The sequence below is a fragment of the Lathyrus oleraceus genome, chromosome 6, assembly GCF_024323335.1.
Source record: "Lathyrus oleraceus cultivar Zhongwan6 chromosome 6, CAAS_Psat_ZW6_1.0, whole genome shotgun sequence".
NCBI lineage: Eukaryota > Viridiplantae > Streptophyta > Magnoliopsida > Fabales > Fabaceae > Lathyrus > Lathyrus oleraceus.
The window spans coordinates 472,755,403-472,772,276 of NC_066584.1; the positions used below are offsets into that span (position 1 = coordinate 472,755,403).

The 16,874-nt window shown below is 32.9% G+C and overlaps 1 protein-coding gene across 2 annotated transcripts; it reads left to right on the forward strand.

Moving 5' to 3' along the window:
• The first annotated feature begins 10,249 nt into the window (after positions 1-10,249).
• LOC127092457 (sulfhydryl oxidase 2) lies at positions 10,250-15,197 on the forward strand. Of its 2 annotated transcripts, XM_051031333.1 has the most exons (11): positions 10,251-10,816; positions 12,042-12,066; positions 12,159-12,251; positions 12,356-12,537; positions 12,768-12,837; positions 12,930-12,998; positions 13,079-13,152; positions 13,256-13,400; positions 13,959-14,146; positions 14,238-14,675; positions 14,869-15,197. In XM_051031333.1, the coding sequence occupies exons 1-11, from the start codon at positions 10,602-10,604 to the stop codon at positions 14,888-14,890; spliced, it is 1,521 nt and encodes a 506-aa protein (XP_050887290.1). In that variant the 5' UTR covers positions 10,251-10,601; the 3' UTR covers positions 14,891-15,197. The 2 variants fall into 2 exon arrangements, with proteins under 2 accessions (XP_050887289.1, XP_050887290.1); XM_051031332.1 differs by lacking the exon at positions 14,869-15,197 and having other exon boundaries at positions 10,250-10,816; positions 14,238-14,723.
• Positions 15,198-16,874: the final 1,677 nt, after the last annotated feature.

A 16,874-nucleotide genomic window follows, 5' to 3' on the forward strand; every position in this document is an offset into this window, starting at 1 on the left:
ATGATATTCAAATCAACATATATAGTAATTATTACTAAATTGAATATTATTTTTCTTATAAGAAAACAAAGGCAAATAGGATTATTCCCATAGTCTTCTTTAAGCAAATATCTACTAAGTCCATTACATCACATGCGTCTGAATTACTTTAACCCATACAATGATCTTTGCAACTTAATTGCACACATTTCTTTAGGTTTTGATATCTCGAACATTTTAAATCCTTCTGGGATTTTTCATGTATATATCAATATCAAGTGGTCAATACATTAAGTGGTAACAACATTCATAAAATACATATCAAGATTGTTAAATACTGATAAACTAATTAAATAACGAAGAGTAATGGCATCCATAACAAAAGAATAGGTTACCTCATAATCAATTCCTGGTCTTATGTAAAAAACTTGTGCAACAAGACGAGCTTTGGATTTGACAATCTCAATTTTCTCATTTCATTTTCTTACAAAGATTCACTTATACTCAATCGGTTTCACATCTTTTTGGTATAGCCCCAATAGGACCGAATACTTTTCTATTTGTAAGAAATTTTAACTCAATATCTATTGCATCCTTCCAATTTTTCCAATCATGTATAATTTGACATTCATTCATAGTTCTCGGTTCGGGATCATCATTTTAATTCATAATTTCACATGTAATGGATAATGAAAATATTCCATCTATTTCATACCTTTTTGAATCCATAAAGTTCCCGCATTAACATAATTGATTGAAATCTTGAGATCGTTATTGTTTTCAACTCCATTATCAATTATCACATTATCATTATCTTGTGTTTCTTCAAGTGTATGTTTTTTAGTCATCAATTTATTATTATCTACTGACTTTTCAAGATCACTTTCAATCATACTTACCTTTTATATTGTTTCTTCTTTTGGAGATTTTTTCTTTGGATCCCATAGGTTGGTCATGTTTCAAGTGTGCCTTAGATATTCTAGCTACATCATTTAGATTTGAAATCTCAATCTGAGTTTGGACATTTATAACAGGTACATGTGACTTTGTTACTATTTTTAAATCATTAAATGAATCAAACAGTTGATTTGCTAAATCTTGTAAGTGTGTTATTTTTTTACATTTTCTTCCCATTATTTATTATATGGATCCAAATGTAATAAATGAGGTATATACCATGTTATCTCATTTTTTAATTTTTTTTCCCGTAGTGTTGGAAATTTTGTTTCGTCATGCAAATGTCATATCACGACTTGATAGTAAGCATACATATGACCATTTACTGGATGCATAAATTAATACCATAAAGTACCAAAATGCTCTTGACGGTGGATGGATACGTCCACATATATCACCTTGAATTCTTTTAAGAAGTGTAGGTGATTCTGTCTGAATCTTTCATGGTAAATGCTTTGCTATTAGTTTGCCAAAAGAGTAAGCTTCACATGGTCTATCTTCTTTTATAAGTTTTAAACCTTTCGATGGATGACCATGAATACTTTCAACAATTTTACACATCATTGTTGAAACAGGCTGACCTAAACGGTCATCCCATAAAGTCACATTTTTGTGATCTTATTTTACTACTAAATTACTTCCCATTTCATGTATATATGTATAATGTAATCCATAAGAAAATTTTGGTAATTTTTCTAAAGTTTTCTTCTTTCCCAAAACATTAGCAACATTATTAATGTATTTCATATTACCTTCAGTTGTAGTTTCAGTATCATACCTTTGATGATATATGTCATTAAAACTCAACAAATTTATCTTTGATTTTGGAAAGTATAAATCATTATTAATGACAAACTTTGTCCTATTTGGTAATATGAACAAAATATTACACTTTCCTTCAATTAAATCTATATGACCTGATATTGTATTTATTACACCTTTTGTATGATTTATTTCAGTAAAACATTTTTTACTTTTGAGGATCGTGTGGCTAGTTCTACTGTCCATAATGCAAACCCCCTCTTCTCTGCTTCATTCATCTTTTCAAATACCTAACCCTTCGCCCCATCAAACCAATTTTCATTACATCAACCAAACCCCAAAATCTATCATAAAAATCAAAATATTTAATAATTATCAAAACAAAATAAACATCAACAAGTACTTTACTCTCTTCACCATAAAATCCTAGTTTTCACACCCTCGTGACCCGTTATGATTTTAATGTCTGGGATGAATTTGATTATGTGTTTGTTTCTATGCATGCTTTTTGTTTATTGTTATGCTAATTCACATCGTTCGATCCTTCGTGATGTTAGTGATAATGATCGAAGTGGAATTGGTCGTGATTATACCGTTGAACTTAATGCAACTAGTTTTGATGTTGTTTTGAAATATACTTATGCTCTCCTGTTCACCATATTTGAAGGGGATTAAAAAGGCACACAACAAGTTAATCGTCGAATACAAAGGTGGCTCATGTCAATTTTACTTAGGGGTGGCAAACGGGCATGCCTGCCCCGTTTAGGCCCGCCCCGCAAAAGCCCGCAAAAAAATGGGGCGGGGAGGGGCGGTCATAGTTGAGGATGTGGGCCTAAAACTTAGGTCCGCCCCGCAAAAAAGTGAGGGCGGGGCGGGGAAAGCCCGCTGGCACTGCACTCTTTAAGCCTAAAAATGTAAAAATTTATGTAAATGCACGTGCCCGCAAAAGCCTTCGTAAAAAACGGGGCGGGGCGGGGTGGACACATTAGAGGGTGAGGGCCTAAATCCTTGGCCCGCCCCGCACTAAAGTGCGGGCAAAACGGGCATGCCCAGCGGGCCGGGCCCGTTTTGCCACCCCTACTAGAGCCTAAGGTAGACACCAATTGTACTCGCTAAAAAAGTATAATGAAGGTAGCCATATATTTGGAAGGTTGTCTGTTATTTTTAGGGTTGTAAATAATGTTAGAGTTAGCTGCCGCATAGTGATGAAAATCTTTGTATATGCGGTTCTGGGTGAAAATGATTTGATCCTTATTTAGCCCTAAGATTGAGGTATTTAGAGAGGTTTCTTTGCTCTAAGCTAAAGAGCGTATAGCGCGACTCCTTTACCAGAGACATGAAGAGGAAGGGAGTTATCCTTCTTTCACTTACGGAGAAAGAAATTATCCTTCTTGACCCTATTTTTTAATCTGTTGTGATGGACATATCATTTCTCACGTCTCCGGGGAAAGCGGAGAGTGGAAATGAATTCAGGTGTACTAAGTCCAACCAGTGGGCTATTATTGAGACCCATGAGGGCCCATGGCCCATTTCATGCGACTAATGGCATCATAGGGCCACTCACCTTTTACTAGTATTTTTTTCCTTCCTTACATATAATGTTTGTTCTTAGGGCCCAACAAAATTATACCGATACAATGTAATATTATATATTACTCCCTCTGTTTCACAGTGATGGTGCATTTGAACTTTTCACATATATTAACAAAAGAAAAAATATTTTTACTAAAATATTCTTATAAGTATTTATAGATTCAAAATTGTCATAAAGTGAAATATATTCAATTCAGAGTGATAAAAATTAATAAATTGTTAACACTAATTAATATTTTGAAATATATTGATATAAAAAATATTAATTAAAAAATATAATTGGAAATATAATTAATATTACAAGAAAACAATTAAAATGAATAATTTGTTTTAATACAAATTTATATTATAAATGTAAACATGCATCCCACCCCTTTTTAAGTCTACCACACAAAATTCTGGAAAAAAAAGGATGAGACAAGACTGACACGGTTGAGGGTGCATATCTAAAACTTTGGTCTGTTCTATAAAAAATTGAAGGCGAGACTACCACTGAGGTATTACACGTAAAAAAATCATGTCAATGGTCGTAGTCGCAAAAGTACGCAAGAAAACAGAGCGGGACGAGGTTGACGTAATTGAGGGTGTGAGCCTAAAATTTTGGTCCGCTTTAAAAAAAAATTAAGGTGGGGCAGTGGACCCGTGAGTATTACACTTTTAAAGCTTAAAATTTCAAAATATTATATTAATATCTGCGTCCATAAAAACTCGGAAAAAAATAGAACAAAGTGAAACAAATATATTAGAAAGTATGCTTAAATAGTCTTTATGTCCCTGCAAGTTAGCATGTTTTAGTCCCTAAACCGTTTTTTCTTAAAAATAATTCTTGAATGTTAAAATTATTTTGGTTTTAATCCCTAAAGTGAAAATCCGCAGGAAAATTCAAAGGAAAATCTGCAGGAAACCTGCAGATTTTAATCTACAGGGAAATTCGAAGGAAAATCCATAGGAACCATGCAGATTTTCTTGCGAGTTTTGATTTTAAGGACTAAAGGCAAAAAGATTTAACATTAATGAATTATTTTCCAGAAAAAAAGGTTTAGGCACTAAAACCCAAAACACACAAACTTACACGGACAAACATATTATTTAAGGCTAGAAAGTATATCTAAAATTCTAACCCACTCCAAAATAAAAATTATTAGCAAACTCGACATACCGAATAGGTCAGACCATTTTGCGACCTTTATAAATGAGTTGATGACGGAATAGGTAATATATTATAAAGATTATTAAAATGAATAAAACAAGATAATCAAAATAAAACAGAGAGTTTAATGAAAATGCAATGACAATGTAAAAAAGTTTTATACTATCATTCAATGAGAATATATTACTCTGTCGTGTCATACGAATAATTTAAGAAATTCAATTTGACTTGTTAGTATTTATGATTATCATTAATTGACAGTGTAAATTATTTACACTTCTAATGTATCCTCCATTTTCTAAAAATTAAATTTGTGATAAACAATAAATAAGAAGTATATTCAATAAAAAAGGCTTAAATGCACTTTTGGACCCTCTAGTTTGAGGGTTTTAAACAATTGGTCCCCCTATTACAAAACCAGTTATTTTGGTCCCTTAATTTTGATAGCGTTTAGATTTGCATGGTCCTTTATCCAATTTTGCTTATGTATCAATTCATCAGTGACATGACATATACTATTTGGATCCATGTCAGCAATCCATTATATTTTAATATTGTCATACCCCAAAAATTACCCATCATTTTTCCGAAAAAAAAAACGAAAAAAAAACGAAAAAAAAAAGAAAAAAAAAGAAAGAAAAAAAAAGAGAATTTTTTTTTTTAATTAATTAATTAATTAATTAATTAATTAAATAATTAAAATAAATAAATAAATAAAATATAACAAATTATTTTGGACTTGGGTCTCCCTCATTCCAAGCCCATTACCCACGAAATTAGTCTATAAATACTGAAGTTTCAGTAGGGGAGTGGGACTTGGAGTTTACACTGGGAGATTTACTGGAGAAAGAAGGAAGAGAAGCAAAACACTATGAGGTTTCCTTGGAACAAAACCTTGAGGAAAAAGAAAGAGAGAGAACAGAGAAGGACGGATAGAAACTTTGGCATAGGAACCCTGCCTACCCGGAGAATTCAGAGTAAAGAAACCCTGAAGGCAGCCCATCTGCACCGAAGTCATCGCCGTCCAATTCCCGCTGCCTAACTTATTCCGATACCACAAGTGGTCAATCCCTTCAACCTTGAATTGGCAAACAGGTTTGCGTATCTCTATTGTTTATACTTTCAATTGGCCATATCTACATATATAATGCATCATGATTAAATGTTGATATATAATTTGCTTTCGTATGGGAATTTAAATATGCCTGAATACCCTGAATGTTTGACCATGTTATTCCTGTGATAAAATGCCATAAAATTCAAAGTTCCTAACATGGGGCTGTTTTCAAATTCAAAATCCGTGGCCTTCGCTAGGCGAGGCAGAGGCGAACGAGACAGTAGCTGACTTTTCTATTCTTTTTTTTTATGTTTTATCATAGCCATGCATTATTCATCCTATCCTATTTATTGTTGTGATATTTCTCCGGTGTAATCTTCGATTGCACCCTGATTTGGTGTTCTGACATGTTTCTTTTTTTTTTTAGTTTCGTAAAGGTTCACATATCCCAGGAAAAGGTTATTGGCTAGGTATTCCACTTTATTTGTGGGATACCCTTGTGGAGTTTCACCCTAAATTAATTTTTAATGTATTAATTTCTAATGTATTAATTTTTTAATATATTATTTTTAATAATTTTAATGTGGAGTTTCATCCTAATTATATAATTAATTGTAAAACTTTGCCTTTGAATAAGTGATCTTGGACCTCTCTTTGTTGCCTTACGATTACGAAATTACGGTCATGTCCCGCGAACGTGGGGATACCCTTAGCAAAGACCCTTCGGTTAAATCATCATAAAATAAATTATAGTCCCTCGGATGTTGCCTTCGAATATACAACTTTGTCCCTCGATGACCCTCCGATGTTGCCTACGGTTAAATGATGATAGTCCCTTCGAATGCTAAGGTATCCTCATAACTGTTGCCTTCAATGACCAATCGATGACCCTACGATGACCCTTTTACATCCAAAGGATAAAACTACTTATTTCTCAATAATAAGGACAGTTTTACCCTCATAAGGATAGGAAATGCCCGTAAAGACCTTGGGTCGGTATAACTCTTAATTGCTGGCTCACAACTTAAAACATTTTTTTTTGCACCTCACACCTTTCAAAATGCCTTTAGAAAATCACCACTTGGTATACATTCATACTAGAATCATTACCGAGTTATATTTTTCTAAACAATTTTCAAAACTAAAACGGGATAACCACTTTGTATACATTCATACAAGAATCATTACAAAGTTAAATTCTCTTTTCAAAACAATTTTCCAAACAATTCACAAACACTTTTTTAGACAAAAATAATATAAGTGATCGAGCAATTAAGAGCCCATGGATAACCATGGATACAAAGGGTGCTAACACCTTCCCTTTGTATAATGTACCTCCCGAACCCAAAATCTAAATTAAGGTCTTTCCTGTTCTTTTCCACCTTTCCTTATTGGATAAAAGAAAAGTCGGTGGCGACTCTTGCTAACCGCGACATTGCGATAAAAAACACAAAAAGTCCAGTTCACCGTATGACAAATATCCATATGAATATTTTATTTTATAAAATATTAAAAACTTTTTTTAAAATAAAAAAACAAATTATAAAATTAAGATTGAAAATGTTTCATGCACATTCTTCGTTCTTCAAATTGAAAAATCCTAATCCCCTTTTGACAACCCCTAATCTCCCAATCACCTCCATTATTACCCCTTTCTTCTAAATCACACAGGTGTGTGTTTTATACAAAACGAATTTGTGAACTTGTGTTTCAGAGGTAAGGTTTGACGAAGATGAAGAACCCAAGAAGTCAAAATGAGAGAAACAAAGGGGTCAAATACTGTGTAAGGTATGTATCATTGTCCTTGTGGTTTCGTTAATTTAGTTTTATTAAAGTATTTTTATGGTCTTTGTGGTCCAATTAGGTTGATTTTGTTAATGTATTCTTGTGGTTCCCAATGTTAGTTTATGTTTGTTTGATTCCATATTTATTAATTTTTTTCCAAGCCAACTAAAGACTAATAAGATTAGGTTAAGAATACATCATAGGAGAAAATTAGTTGAGACACCTGTAAAGTGGTATGTAAATGAGGAAGTTACTGAGATGAACTAGAGTTGAGATGTTGATTATATGTCTTATATGGAATTAGAGGATATGATTAAGAGTGAGGGTTATGTAAACATAGAGTGCTTGTGGTATTGGAACCCTACATATAGCTTTTCTCTGGGTCTTAAACCCTTCAACAATGATCAAGATGTACTGCAATTTTCAAAAGATGTTGTAGGATATGATGTAATAGATGTGTATGTGGAGCATAATGTGAGGACTCCTAAGACTATTGATAATAGTGAAGTAGATGTTGAAGATGGTGTCAATGCATTGGGTTTAAAAGTGCAAATGTTACCGAGGAAGTCATTACTTATCCTAATGGTGTTGCTGAAGAAGTCACTACTGATGCAAATGGTGTTTCTAAAGAAGTCACTATTGATCCCAATGTTGTTGTTGAATAAGTTACTACTGATATTAACAATGAAACTGGGCAAGAAGGTATTGATGAGGACTATATTGCAAGTGAGGGTAGTTATGAGGATTATGTGTGAAACATTCAATAAGGCAATACTAAAGCATATGGAGAAACCTATTACCACTCTATTGGAAGGCATCAAGCATTATATCACCAAGAGGATTTCAAGTCAGAAAAAGTTATTACATGGCTACACTGGATCCATATGTCCTAAAATTCACCAAGAGGATGACAAGTCAGAATGAGTTGTTACTTTTTCTGTTTTATTTATGTATACTTGGTATGTTTTGTTTATGGACATTTGCTATGTTTTGTTTAGGAAATCTACATTTATTGACACTTAGTCAAATATCGTGTATCCAACTAATGAACCACAGTTGTGGCTTATAGATGATTTGAATACAATGGCACCACCAGTGATGAGGAGAGTCATAAGTAGGCCAAAAAAACAGAGGAACAAGACAAATGATGAACCTAGAAATTTCCACATACTACCAAGGAGATTTTAAACTGTCACATGTGCAAAATATGGTGCTATGTGATATAATAAGATTAGTTGTAAAGGCAAAAGGACAGCTGATAAGGCGACTCCAAAGGATGATAATAAGTCAAAGAAGACTAAAAAAGTGAAAAGTGGAAAGGGAACAAAAAAGTCCAAAGAAAAGCAAACAAAAATTGCTCAAAGTTCACAAGCTCCTCAACCTACTCAAGAATAGTTTCATTATGACTTAAGTAGTTTATAACTTATTTTGCTTGTATTGTATGATTGTATTTATGACTTAAGTAGTTTATGACTTAAGTAGTTTCATTTTGACTCAAGTAGTGTCTTGGGTTTTATTTTGGATGTTCAAATATTAATGTTCAAACAAGTTCAATGTTAAGTATATTGGTTGTATTTTGAGTTACAAATTGCAGTCCAAATTATAGGTACAATCTATGCATAGCAGTATGCATTAAAAATGACAGTCCAATTACAGGTCCAAATTATGAGTTACAAATTTCAGTTCAAGTTATATGTACAATCTATGCATTAAAAATGACAGTCTAATTACAAGTCCAAATTATGAACAACTTATAACAAAGTAACACTTACAAATCCAACTTATAATAGAGTGACAAAACCAGTAATAACAATATGCATTATATCAGACAACATAACAACATAACCATTATATCAGACAACATAAGAACATAACCAGTATTTTCAATCAAAATGTATTACAAATTATAAGCAATACCAGTGCACCATTATATCAGACAACATAAGAGCATAACCAGTATTTTCATTCAAATTGTATTACAATCCATCTTACAATATTATATCAGACAACATAAGAACATAACCTAGAAACTAATCAACCTACAACTTATTTCATCAATGATGTCCCAACAAGTGCAAACAACATAACAAACAACAACATCCAATTTATCTTCAATTGTTTCTTCAACATCTTCAATTCTTCCTCTTTTGCTTTGTACGATTTAACAATTGCCTTCTCTTTATTTATGTTCTTTAATAATGCAGAGATTAACTCTTTTGCTATATGATTCATCTCATTATCCAACCAAACAAAGTGACCGCATTTCTTGTAACATTGAATATGTAAGTATCAATGGAGATGAAGTTGAATAAATCTCATCCAATATCAGAGAATTAACATTGAATCTGTAAACATCAATGGAGAAACTAATACATACCTTATACATCCCACATCCATAAAAACAACGACCTGGGTTAATATTTGTTCATGTCGTCATCAATGGAGCATCCAAACCACACTTGCATACGTACCTTGAATGATTTGAGGATCTGCTTCCATGGCTATAAACAAAATGTCATGACATATTCAATAAAGACGACGAGTTGCGATTTGACTTGGGATTTGAACACGATGGAGAGAAAAAGAAGACATATTTTAGGATGGATGAGAGAAGAAGAAGAACGAATAGAGAGAAGAAGAAGACGAATCATGATTTCTGATTTTATAATTTATTTTTTTATTTTAAAAAAAGTTTTTAATATTTTTAAATTAAAATATCCATGTGGATATTAAAATATAATGATTTGTTGACCCGAATCCAAATAGTATCTGCTACGTCATTAATGAATGAATACATAAGCAAAATTGGATAGGGATTTTACAAATTCAAACCAATCAAAATCAAGAGATCAAAATTTGATTTTGTAATAGATATTTGAAACAATCAATCTAGGAAATCAAAAATGCATTTAAGAAGAAAAATAAAATAAATATAAAAACAATTGATGATTATTTTTGGACCATAGAAACAAATAGTGAGTTTCCCTAGAAAAAAAAGTTTGACAGAAAAAAAAACCCAGAAGTTTATAGATTTAGAAGAAGAAAAGGAAGGAACAGAGGGTCCTGTTTCCTCCATCTCCCACCTAAGCCATTGAAACGTAACTCTCAGACCCTCCCTTCTCCTTTCACTCATCTTTTCAAAAACCTAACCCTTCACCCCATCAAACCAATTTTCGTTACACCAACCAAAACCCCAAAAGCTATCACAGAAAGCCAAATAAAATAATTATCAAAATAACATAATAAACATCAACAGATCCATTACTCTCTTCACCATAAAACCCTAGTCTTTCACTCTCGTGATCCGTTTCGATTTCAATGTCCGTGATGAATTTGATTATGTGTTTGTTTCTGTGCACGCTTTCTGTTTGTTGTTTTGCTTCTTCACATCGTTCGATCCTTCGTGAGGTTAGCGATAATGATCGAAGTGGAATTGATCGGGATTATGCCGTGGAGCTTAATGCAACTAGTTTTGATGATGTTTTGAAGGATACTCCTGCTACGTTTGCTATTGTTGAATTCTTTGCGCATTGGTTAGTCTTTATGGATTTTGATTGATTAGCTTTGTATTTGTGTTTTGAAAATTTGTTGAATTCTCTTATGTGTACTGAAAAGTTCGTTTTTTTTTTAAATTAGGGTAGTTTGATGGAGTTTGAAATGTCTTTTAATAATCAAACTAGATCTCTGTAGTGTTAACAAATGAGGAAAGATGGGTTTATAATGTAAATCAATTTTAGGGCTTTTAGACATTTTGGTTGATTGGTTTGTTAGGTTTTTTTTTTTATTTTATTTTTTTTATTTTATTTTTTTTAATTTTTACAATGAGGTGCTGTTTTCTATTGTTCCAAGTTACCACTAGTTTAGTTTAATGTAGCTGGAGCTGTAGACAAATATTCAGGCCTGCTATTTTTTTTTTTTAAATGCAATTGTTGTTATGAATTGAGTAGTTAAGGGTTCAAAAAGAAGTGAATTAAGTAGTGTGGTATATCAAAAGTTTTCATGAAAATTGTCTTATTATATTACTGTTACAGATTATGGTATGTTTGGTTGAGCGTTTTTGGAGCATGTAGAATTGATTATGGATGTGTAGAATTGATTCTGACATTTTTGGTTGCTATCGAGTAGAATTGATTATGTTTTCCATTATTGATTCCATGTGAAACCGGGATTTGTAGCTCTTGAGTCTAGACGTGATTGTTACACCGAGTGTTTTGCATTCTATACTTTTGTTTGCGAAGTGTTTTACATTCTTTTGATGTTCTTCTGAGGTGATATTGAAATACATGTACAGGATATGTTTACGATGAAGCCATTATTAAATTGAATTTCATTATTAGACTTGTTAACAATGAGATAATAGACACTTGAAGTAACCGATTTCTGCATTTTTTTTGGAAACAATGAAAATGTTAGAGATTGTTTTCATTATTTCCAAAAATGTATCATCTCCAACTAGTATTTCATATTCTCTCTATCACAAGTGTTCATTTTAAGAGTATTACATCTTATTAGCAAGTTACAAATGAACACAAAATTTAGAAAATGAAAACAGGAAATGTTTTCACAAAGTAAATGAGGCCTAAATATCTCTCTTCTCATAGTTTGTTACTTAGATTATTTTTAAGCATTTGTTTCAGACTTTTGAATTCAAATTTCCTAGTGAAATTATTCTTTTTCAACGATCTAACTGAATTCAAAATGTGCATTTGTTGATTATAAGAAATTCTCATTTTCCTTTTTCCTTTACTTCTCTTTCAGGTGTCCTGCTTGCAGGAATTATAAGGTATTATATGCTAAAAAGCACAATTGTTTTTGGGGCCTTTTTCACCAAACATATTAACTCACCATCATTCTCTCATTGAACTTATAATGCAGCCTCAGTACGAAAAGGTTGCAAGGTTATTTAATGGACCTGATGCAGTGCATCCTGGAATCATATTATTGACAAGGGTGGATTGTGCAGAAAAGGTACAAACATCTTCTTTACGTTCTTCATTAGACGAGTTTTAAAATTTATAAAAAGCACACCTTGTTGATTGGCTTCTTTCTGTTCACTTTTTTTGGCAGCACAGATAAATACTAAGCTCTGTGATAAGTTTTCTGTTGGTCATTATCCTATGCTCTTTTGGGGCGCTCCTCCTAAATTTGTAGGTGGTAGTTGGGAACCGAAACAAAAGAACAGTGATATAGAGGTGATTGATAATGCACGCACAGCTGATCAATTGCTTACTTGGATTAACAAACAAACGTCCAGGTATGAGGTACACATACATTCATTGTTAATGTGGCTCTGATATTGTAGGTGAACATTTTATTTAAGCCATATGATGTATTTGAATTCAGTAAATCAACATTATTAACGTGCAATGCGCCACACACTAATCAGAGTATGGAACATAAAAATTGTATATATAATATCTGAAATCTGATGCAAAGGTAGCTTTATTTTCGTGTTTGTAGCTGATATTGTTTGTAATGTCACAGTTCATTTGGATTGGATGATCAGAAGTTTCAAAATGAGCATCTTTCATCTAATGCGTCAGACCCCCAACAGGTCCTTTTCTTAGCCTGCCAACATGTTTGATTTACTTTTGTTTTATTTTTGAAAATATTGACGTTTATGATATGCATGCACAACTTGGAAAGATTGCAAGAGGTATCTATGATGTTGAAGAGGCAACTTCATTAGCTTTTGACATCATCTTGGAGCACAAGGTATATTAATTCTCTCTGAATGACCTTTCATTTTGTACTCATTCTTTTGGATAATAGAACAAGTAACTTTGACTTGGCAGATGATAAAACCAGAAACTCGTGCTTCACTTTTGAAGTTTCTCCAGCTTTTGACTGCTCATCATCCTTCTAGGAGGTAATTAAGATGAACCTTTAATTGATCTCTTATGAAGATTCTTCAGCTTTTGGCAACTCATCAAGATTGTTTATGTTTTTGGATCTTTTTTTCTTCTTTCCAGATGCAGGAAGGGCGCTGGAGACTTACTTGTGAGCTTTGATGACTTATACCCAACAGACTCTTGGTCATCTCATAAGCAAGAAGAAGATAAGAGTTTGGCTAAGAACTTTCAGATTTGCGGAAAAGAAGTGCCACGTGGATATTGGGTAGGAACTCAATAGCTATGTTAAACCTTTTAAATGTTTCCGTTAAGAGTCCCTCCCATATTGGATAATATATGGCCTGAATATGTGTTTATAAGCGGGGACAATCCTCACTCTACTAACCGGTTTTGTAGGGTTGAGTCAGGCCCAACCACATTTCTTAACATGGTATCAGAATCTTGTTTAAGATTCGGTGGGCCACCTACTATGGTTTTCGCTATCAGGCCACCCACCATTTATTTCCATACTTCAGTTGTCTAGTCCTGAGTGTGAGGGTGTGTGTTAAGAGTCTCACATTGAATAATATATGACCTGAACATGTGTTTCTGTACTGCATTTCTGCCTGGCTTTTTATGAAATATTTAACAAATAGCTTCAATGACAGACCTGTTTCTTATTCAGTTAATATGACCTTGCATTAAGTTTTGGTATTTGCTATGATTCATAATTATTAAGTTTTGGTATTTGCTATGATTCATAATTTTGTCTTCTTACATGGAATTTTGAATTTTCTTATTATGAGCAAAGTTCCTGATGATATAATGTATAAATCTTTTGCAGATGTTCTGTCGGGGTAGTAAGAATGAAACCAGAGGCTTTAGCTGTGGCTTATGGGTTCTTCTACATTCACTCTCCGTAAGGATTGAGGATGCAGAGAGTCAGTTTACATTTACTGCAATCTGTGATTTTGTTCACAACTTCTTTGTCTGCGAGGAATGCCGACAACATTTTTACAAGATGTGTTCAAGGTAAAAAAAGGAATTGAGAATTGTTGATGTGTCAATATCATTCAAGCTCCACTTTTCACCCTTTTAAACTCCGAGTTCATATAACTTTCAGTGTTTCTAGTCCTTTCAACAAAGCCCGCGACTTTGCACTCTGGTTGTGGAGTACCCATAACAAGGTAAACGAAAGGCTGGGGAAAGAAGAAGCTTCTCTAGGTACCGGCGATCCCAAATTCCCAAAGACAGTTTGGCCTCCAAAGCAGCTTTGCTCTTCCTGTTACCTTGACCATGACCAAACAAGCAACAAAATTGAATGGAACCAGGATGAAGTCTACAAGGCTCTGAGAAATTATTACGGGAAAACACTCGTTTCTCTGTACAAGGAGAAGGGTATTGCTGGAACCGAAGGAGCTGAAGGAGCCACCCTAGAAGATTTAACAGTCGGGACGAATGCAGTTGTGGTGCCGGTTGGAGCTGCTTTGGCAATTGCTGTTGCTAGCTGTGCCTTTGGAGCACTCGCATGCTACTGGCGTTCACAACAAAAGAGTCGGAAGTATTTCCATCACCTACACTCTTTAAAGAACATATGATTATTAGGAGGGTAATGAATTCTTTTCAAAAATGAAGAAAGAATTAGATTTTGCAGAATTAAAAGGGGTATAGGTTTAGAGGGAGGTCCATTAGTTATATTTCTTATTTATATTAAATTTATAAATTTTAATTTGTTTTGATAATGTTTGTTTCAGGCCAAGGAGAACATGGAATTAGGAATAGCAGACACATACACAGAAAAGCATATGCATAGAAGCTTTTGTAGACACCCATTTTGAATTTATTGTCTTGTTCCAAAGATTTTGTTAAGTTACTTGATGAATTAATTATCCTTTCTTGATAGAATGTACAGAATACGATTCTTGTTCTGGGAAGTCATTACTCATTTGTGTTACTTTTCTTTGTGGTGTTGAGCTCTCTTGCAATAGGATTTTGGGGGTAAGGGGAGCACATAATGTGTAACATTTTTGCTTTGTATTTTTGGATTTTACTTTATATCATTTTTGAACTAACTGTTTTATTACGCCATATTGCATTATACTCCTTTCATTCTCTTTTATAACCAAATAAATGATGTATTTAAATTAAGTATACATTAAATACATAAATTATTTAATAAATCTAAAAGTTAAAAGTTTATAGAAGAGAATGAGAGAGTATTGTTTAGTCCACTTTTTACCAAACTTTTTAATTAAATCAAACGGCAAATAGTAGTTAAGCTTTGAAAAAAGAGAATGGTAGATTAGAAAGAATCGAAGAATTTTGGATCGAAAGGTTTTGAATGATTTATTTTTATTTTTAAGACAATCTCTTCAATTTGTGGAATTTAAAATTTATATTCGAAGAGAGTTGAAGAGCTTACTTTAATATATTTTATCTTTTATTTAAAAATTAAAATATAACAATGTTAAATATTTATTTATTATTTTATACAAAAATACAATCTCTTTTAAAAAATTGTCTATTTTTTCATCATATTTTCTCGGTCAAATTCTTCACTTTCCTTCTAAATAAGAAAAATTTGAATAACACAGAAAAAGGTGAAGGTATTTTTAACTTGATGAAAGAGAACAAAATGAAGGCATTTACCGTCTATATCTATTACTGTTGAGAAATTTTTACGAGTAATTATGGAATTTTTGAAATATTCACAATTTAATTGACTAATTTAAAACTTTCATATAGAGTTGAAGATTAATTTGAGAGTGGACTCTATTTTTAATTCTATTTGTTTAAATAAATGGCTAGGAAAAACATATTTTATGAGTTTTCTATATTACTATTCTATTTGTACATGTCCGTTTATTTTATATTTCAATTTTAAAAAAAAAATATTTTTTATGAAACTTTTTTCCTAAAAGATTGATTTTGACATCTGTTTGGAGCCGTCTGTAAGGCCCATGTAGTGAAGGCTTAATTGCAAGAAAGCAAATTAAAATGTAAGGCCCATCTTTTTCTACATTGTAGAGTGTCCATCAAGGGAATGTCATGTTAATCTTCCAAGTCATTCCAACGACTGAACATATCTCACGCCGTTTCACACATATCAGACACCACTCCTATATAAAGAGGAAAGCACGTCACTTTATAAGTATTCAAATATTTTCTCATTCAAACTTATTTCTCACTCTCTTATTGACTTTAGTGTTGGAGTGCTAATCATACAAGTCAACCCCCTTCTCCACCGCATCATAAGCTTTGAACCATTATAAAAAATAGTGAATTCGTCCTCTCCGATCATCATCTAATTCCATAGCAGAACATTGACGTCGTCCGTGAGAATCGACTTTTGATTCTTGTGATCTCCATGATCTAACATTTCCTGATTCAACCAAATCACTTTTGATAGAAATCTAAATCTACTTTGATTGAAGCGCAAATCTCCATCTCCAATTCAATTCAATCAAATTTAAAAGTCTAATTTTTCCCATCAGATATGTCAAACGATGGCAGATTCAAAAGCTATTCGCTTCGCCATCCAACAATAAGCCACTGCATCCGCTGAAGCAACATGGAATCTCGCCTCCTTCTCAAGGGATGGACGATCAAGTCTTAAGCATTGCTCCTTCTGTTCATCCGTCGTGAAATTCTTTCAACATGATAGATAAAGGAACATTTTTACTTTTCTCCATTCCTCGGATCTACACTACAATTTCACTTAGGGGAACCTTCTCTCCGACCCTCTATATTGCCTACAATG

Excerpts from the sequence above, each read along its gene's own strand:
- LOC127092457 (XM_051031332.1), top strand. The coding sequence starts at position 10,602 with ATGTCCGTGATGAATTTGATTATGTGTTTGTTTCTGTGCACGCTTTCT. Across the intron at positions 12,067-12,158 it reads CTGCTTGCAGGAATTATAAG|CCTCAGTACGAAAAGGTTGC; the intron begins GTATTATATGCT and ends CTTATAATGCAG. Across the intron at positions 13,401-13,958 it reads AAGTGCCACGTGGATATTGG|ATGTTCTGTCGGGGTAGTAA; the intron begins GTAGGAACTCAA and ends AATCTTTTGCAG.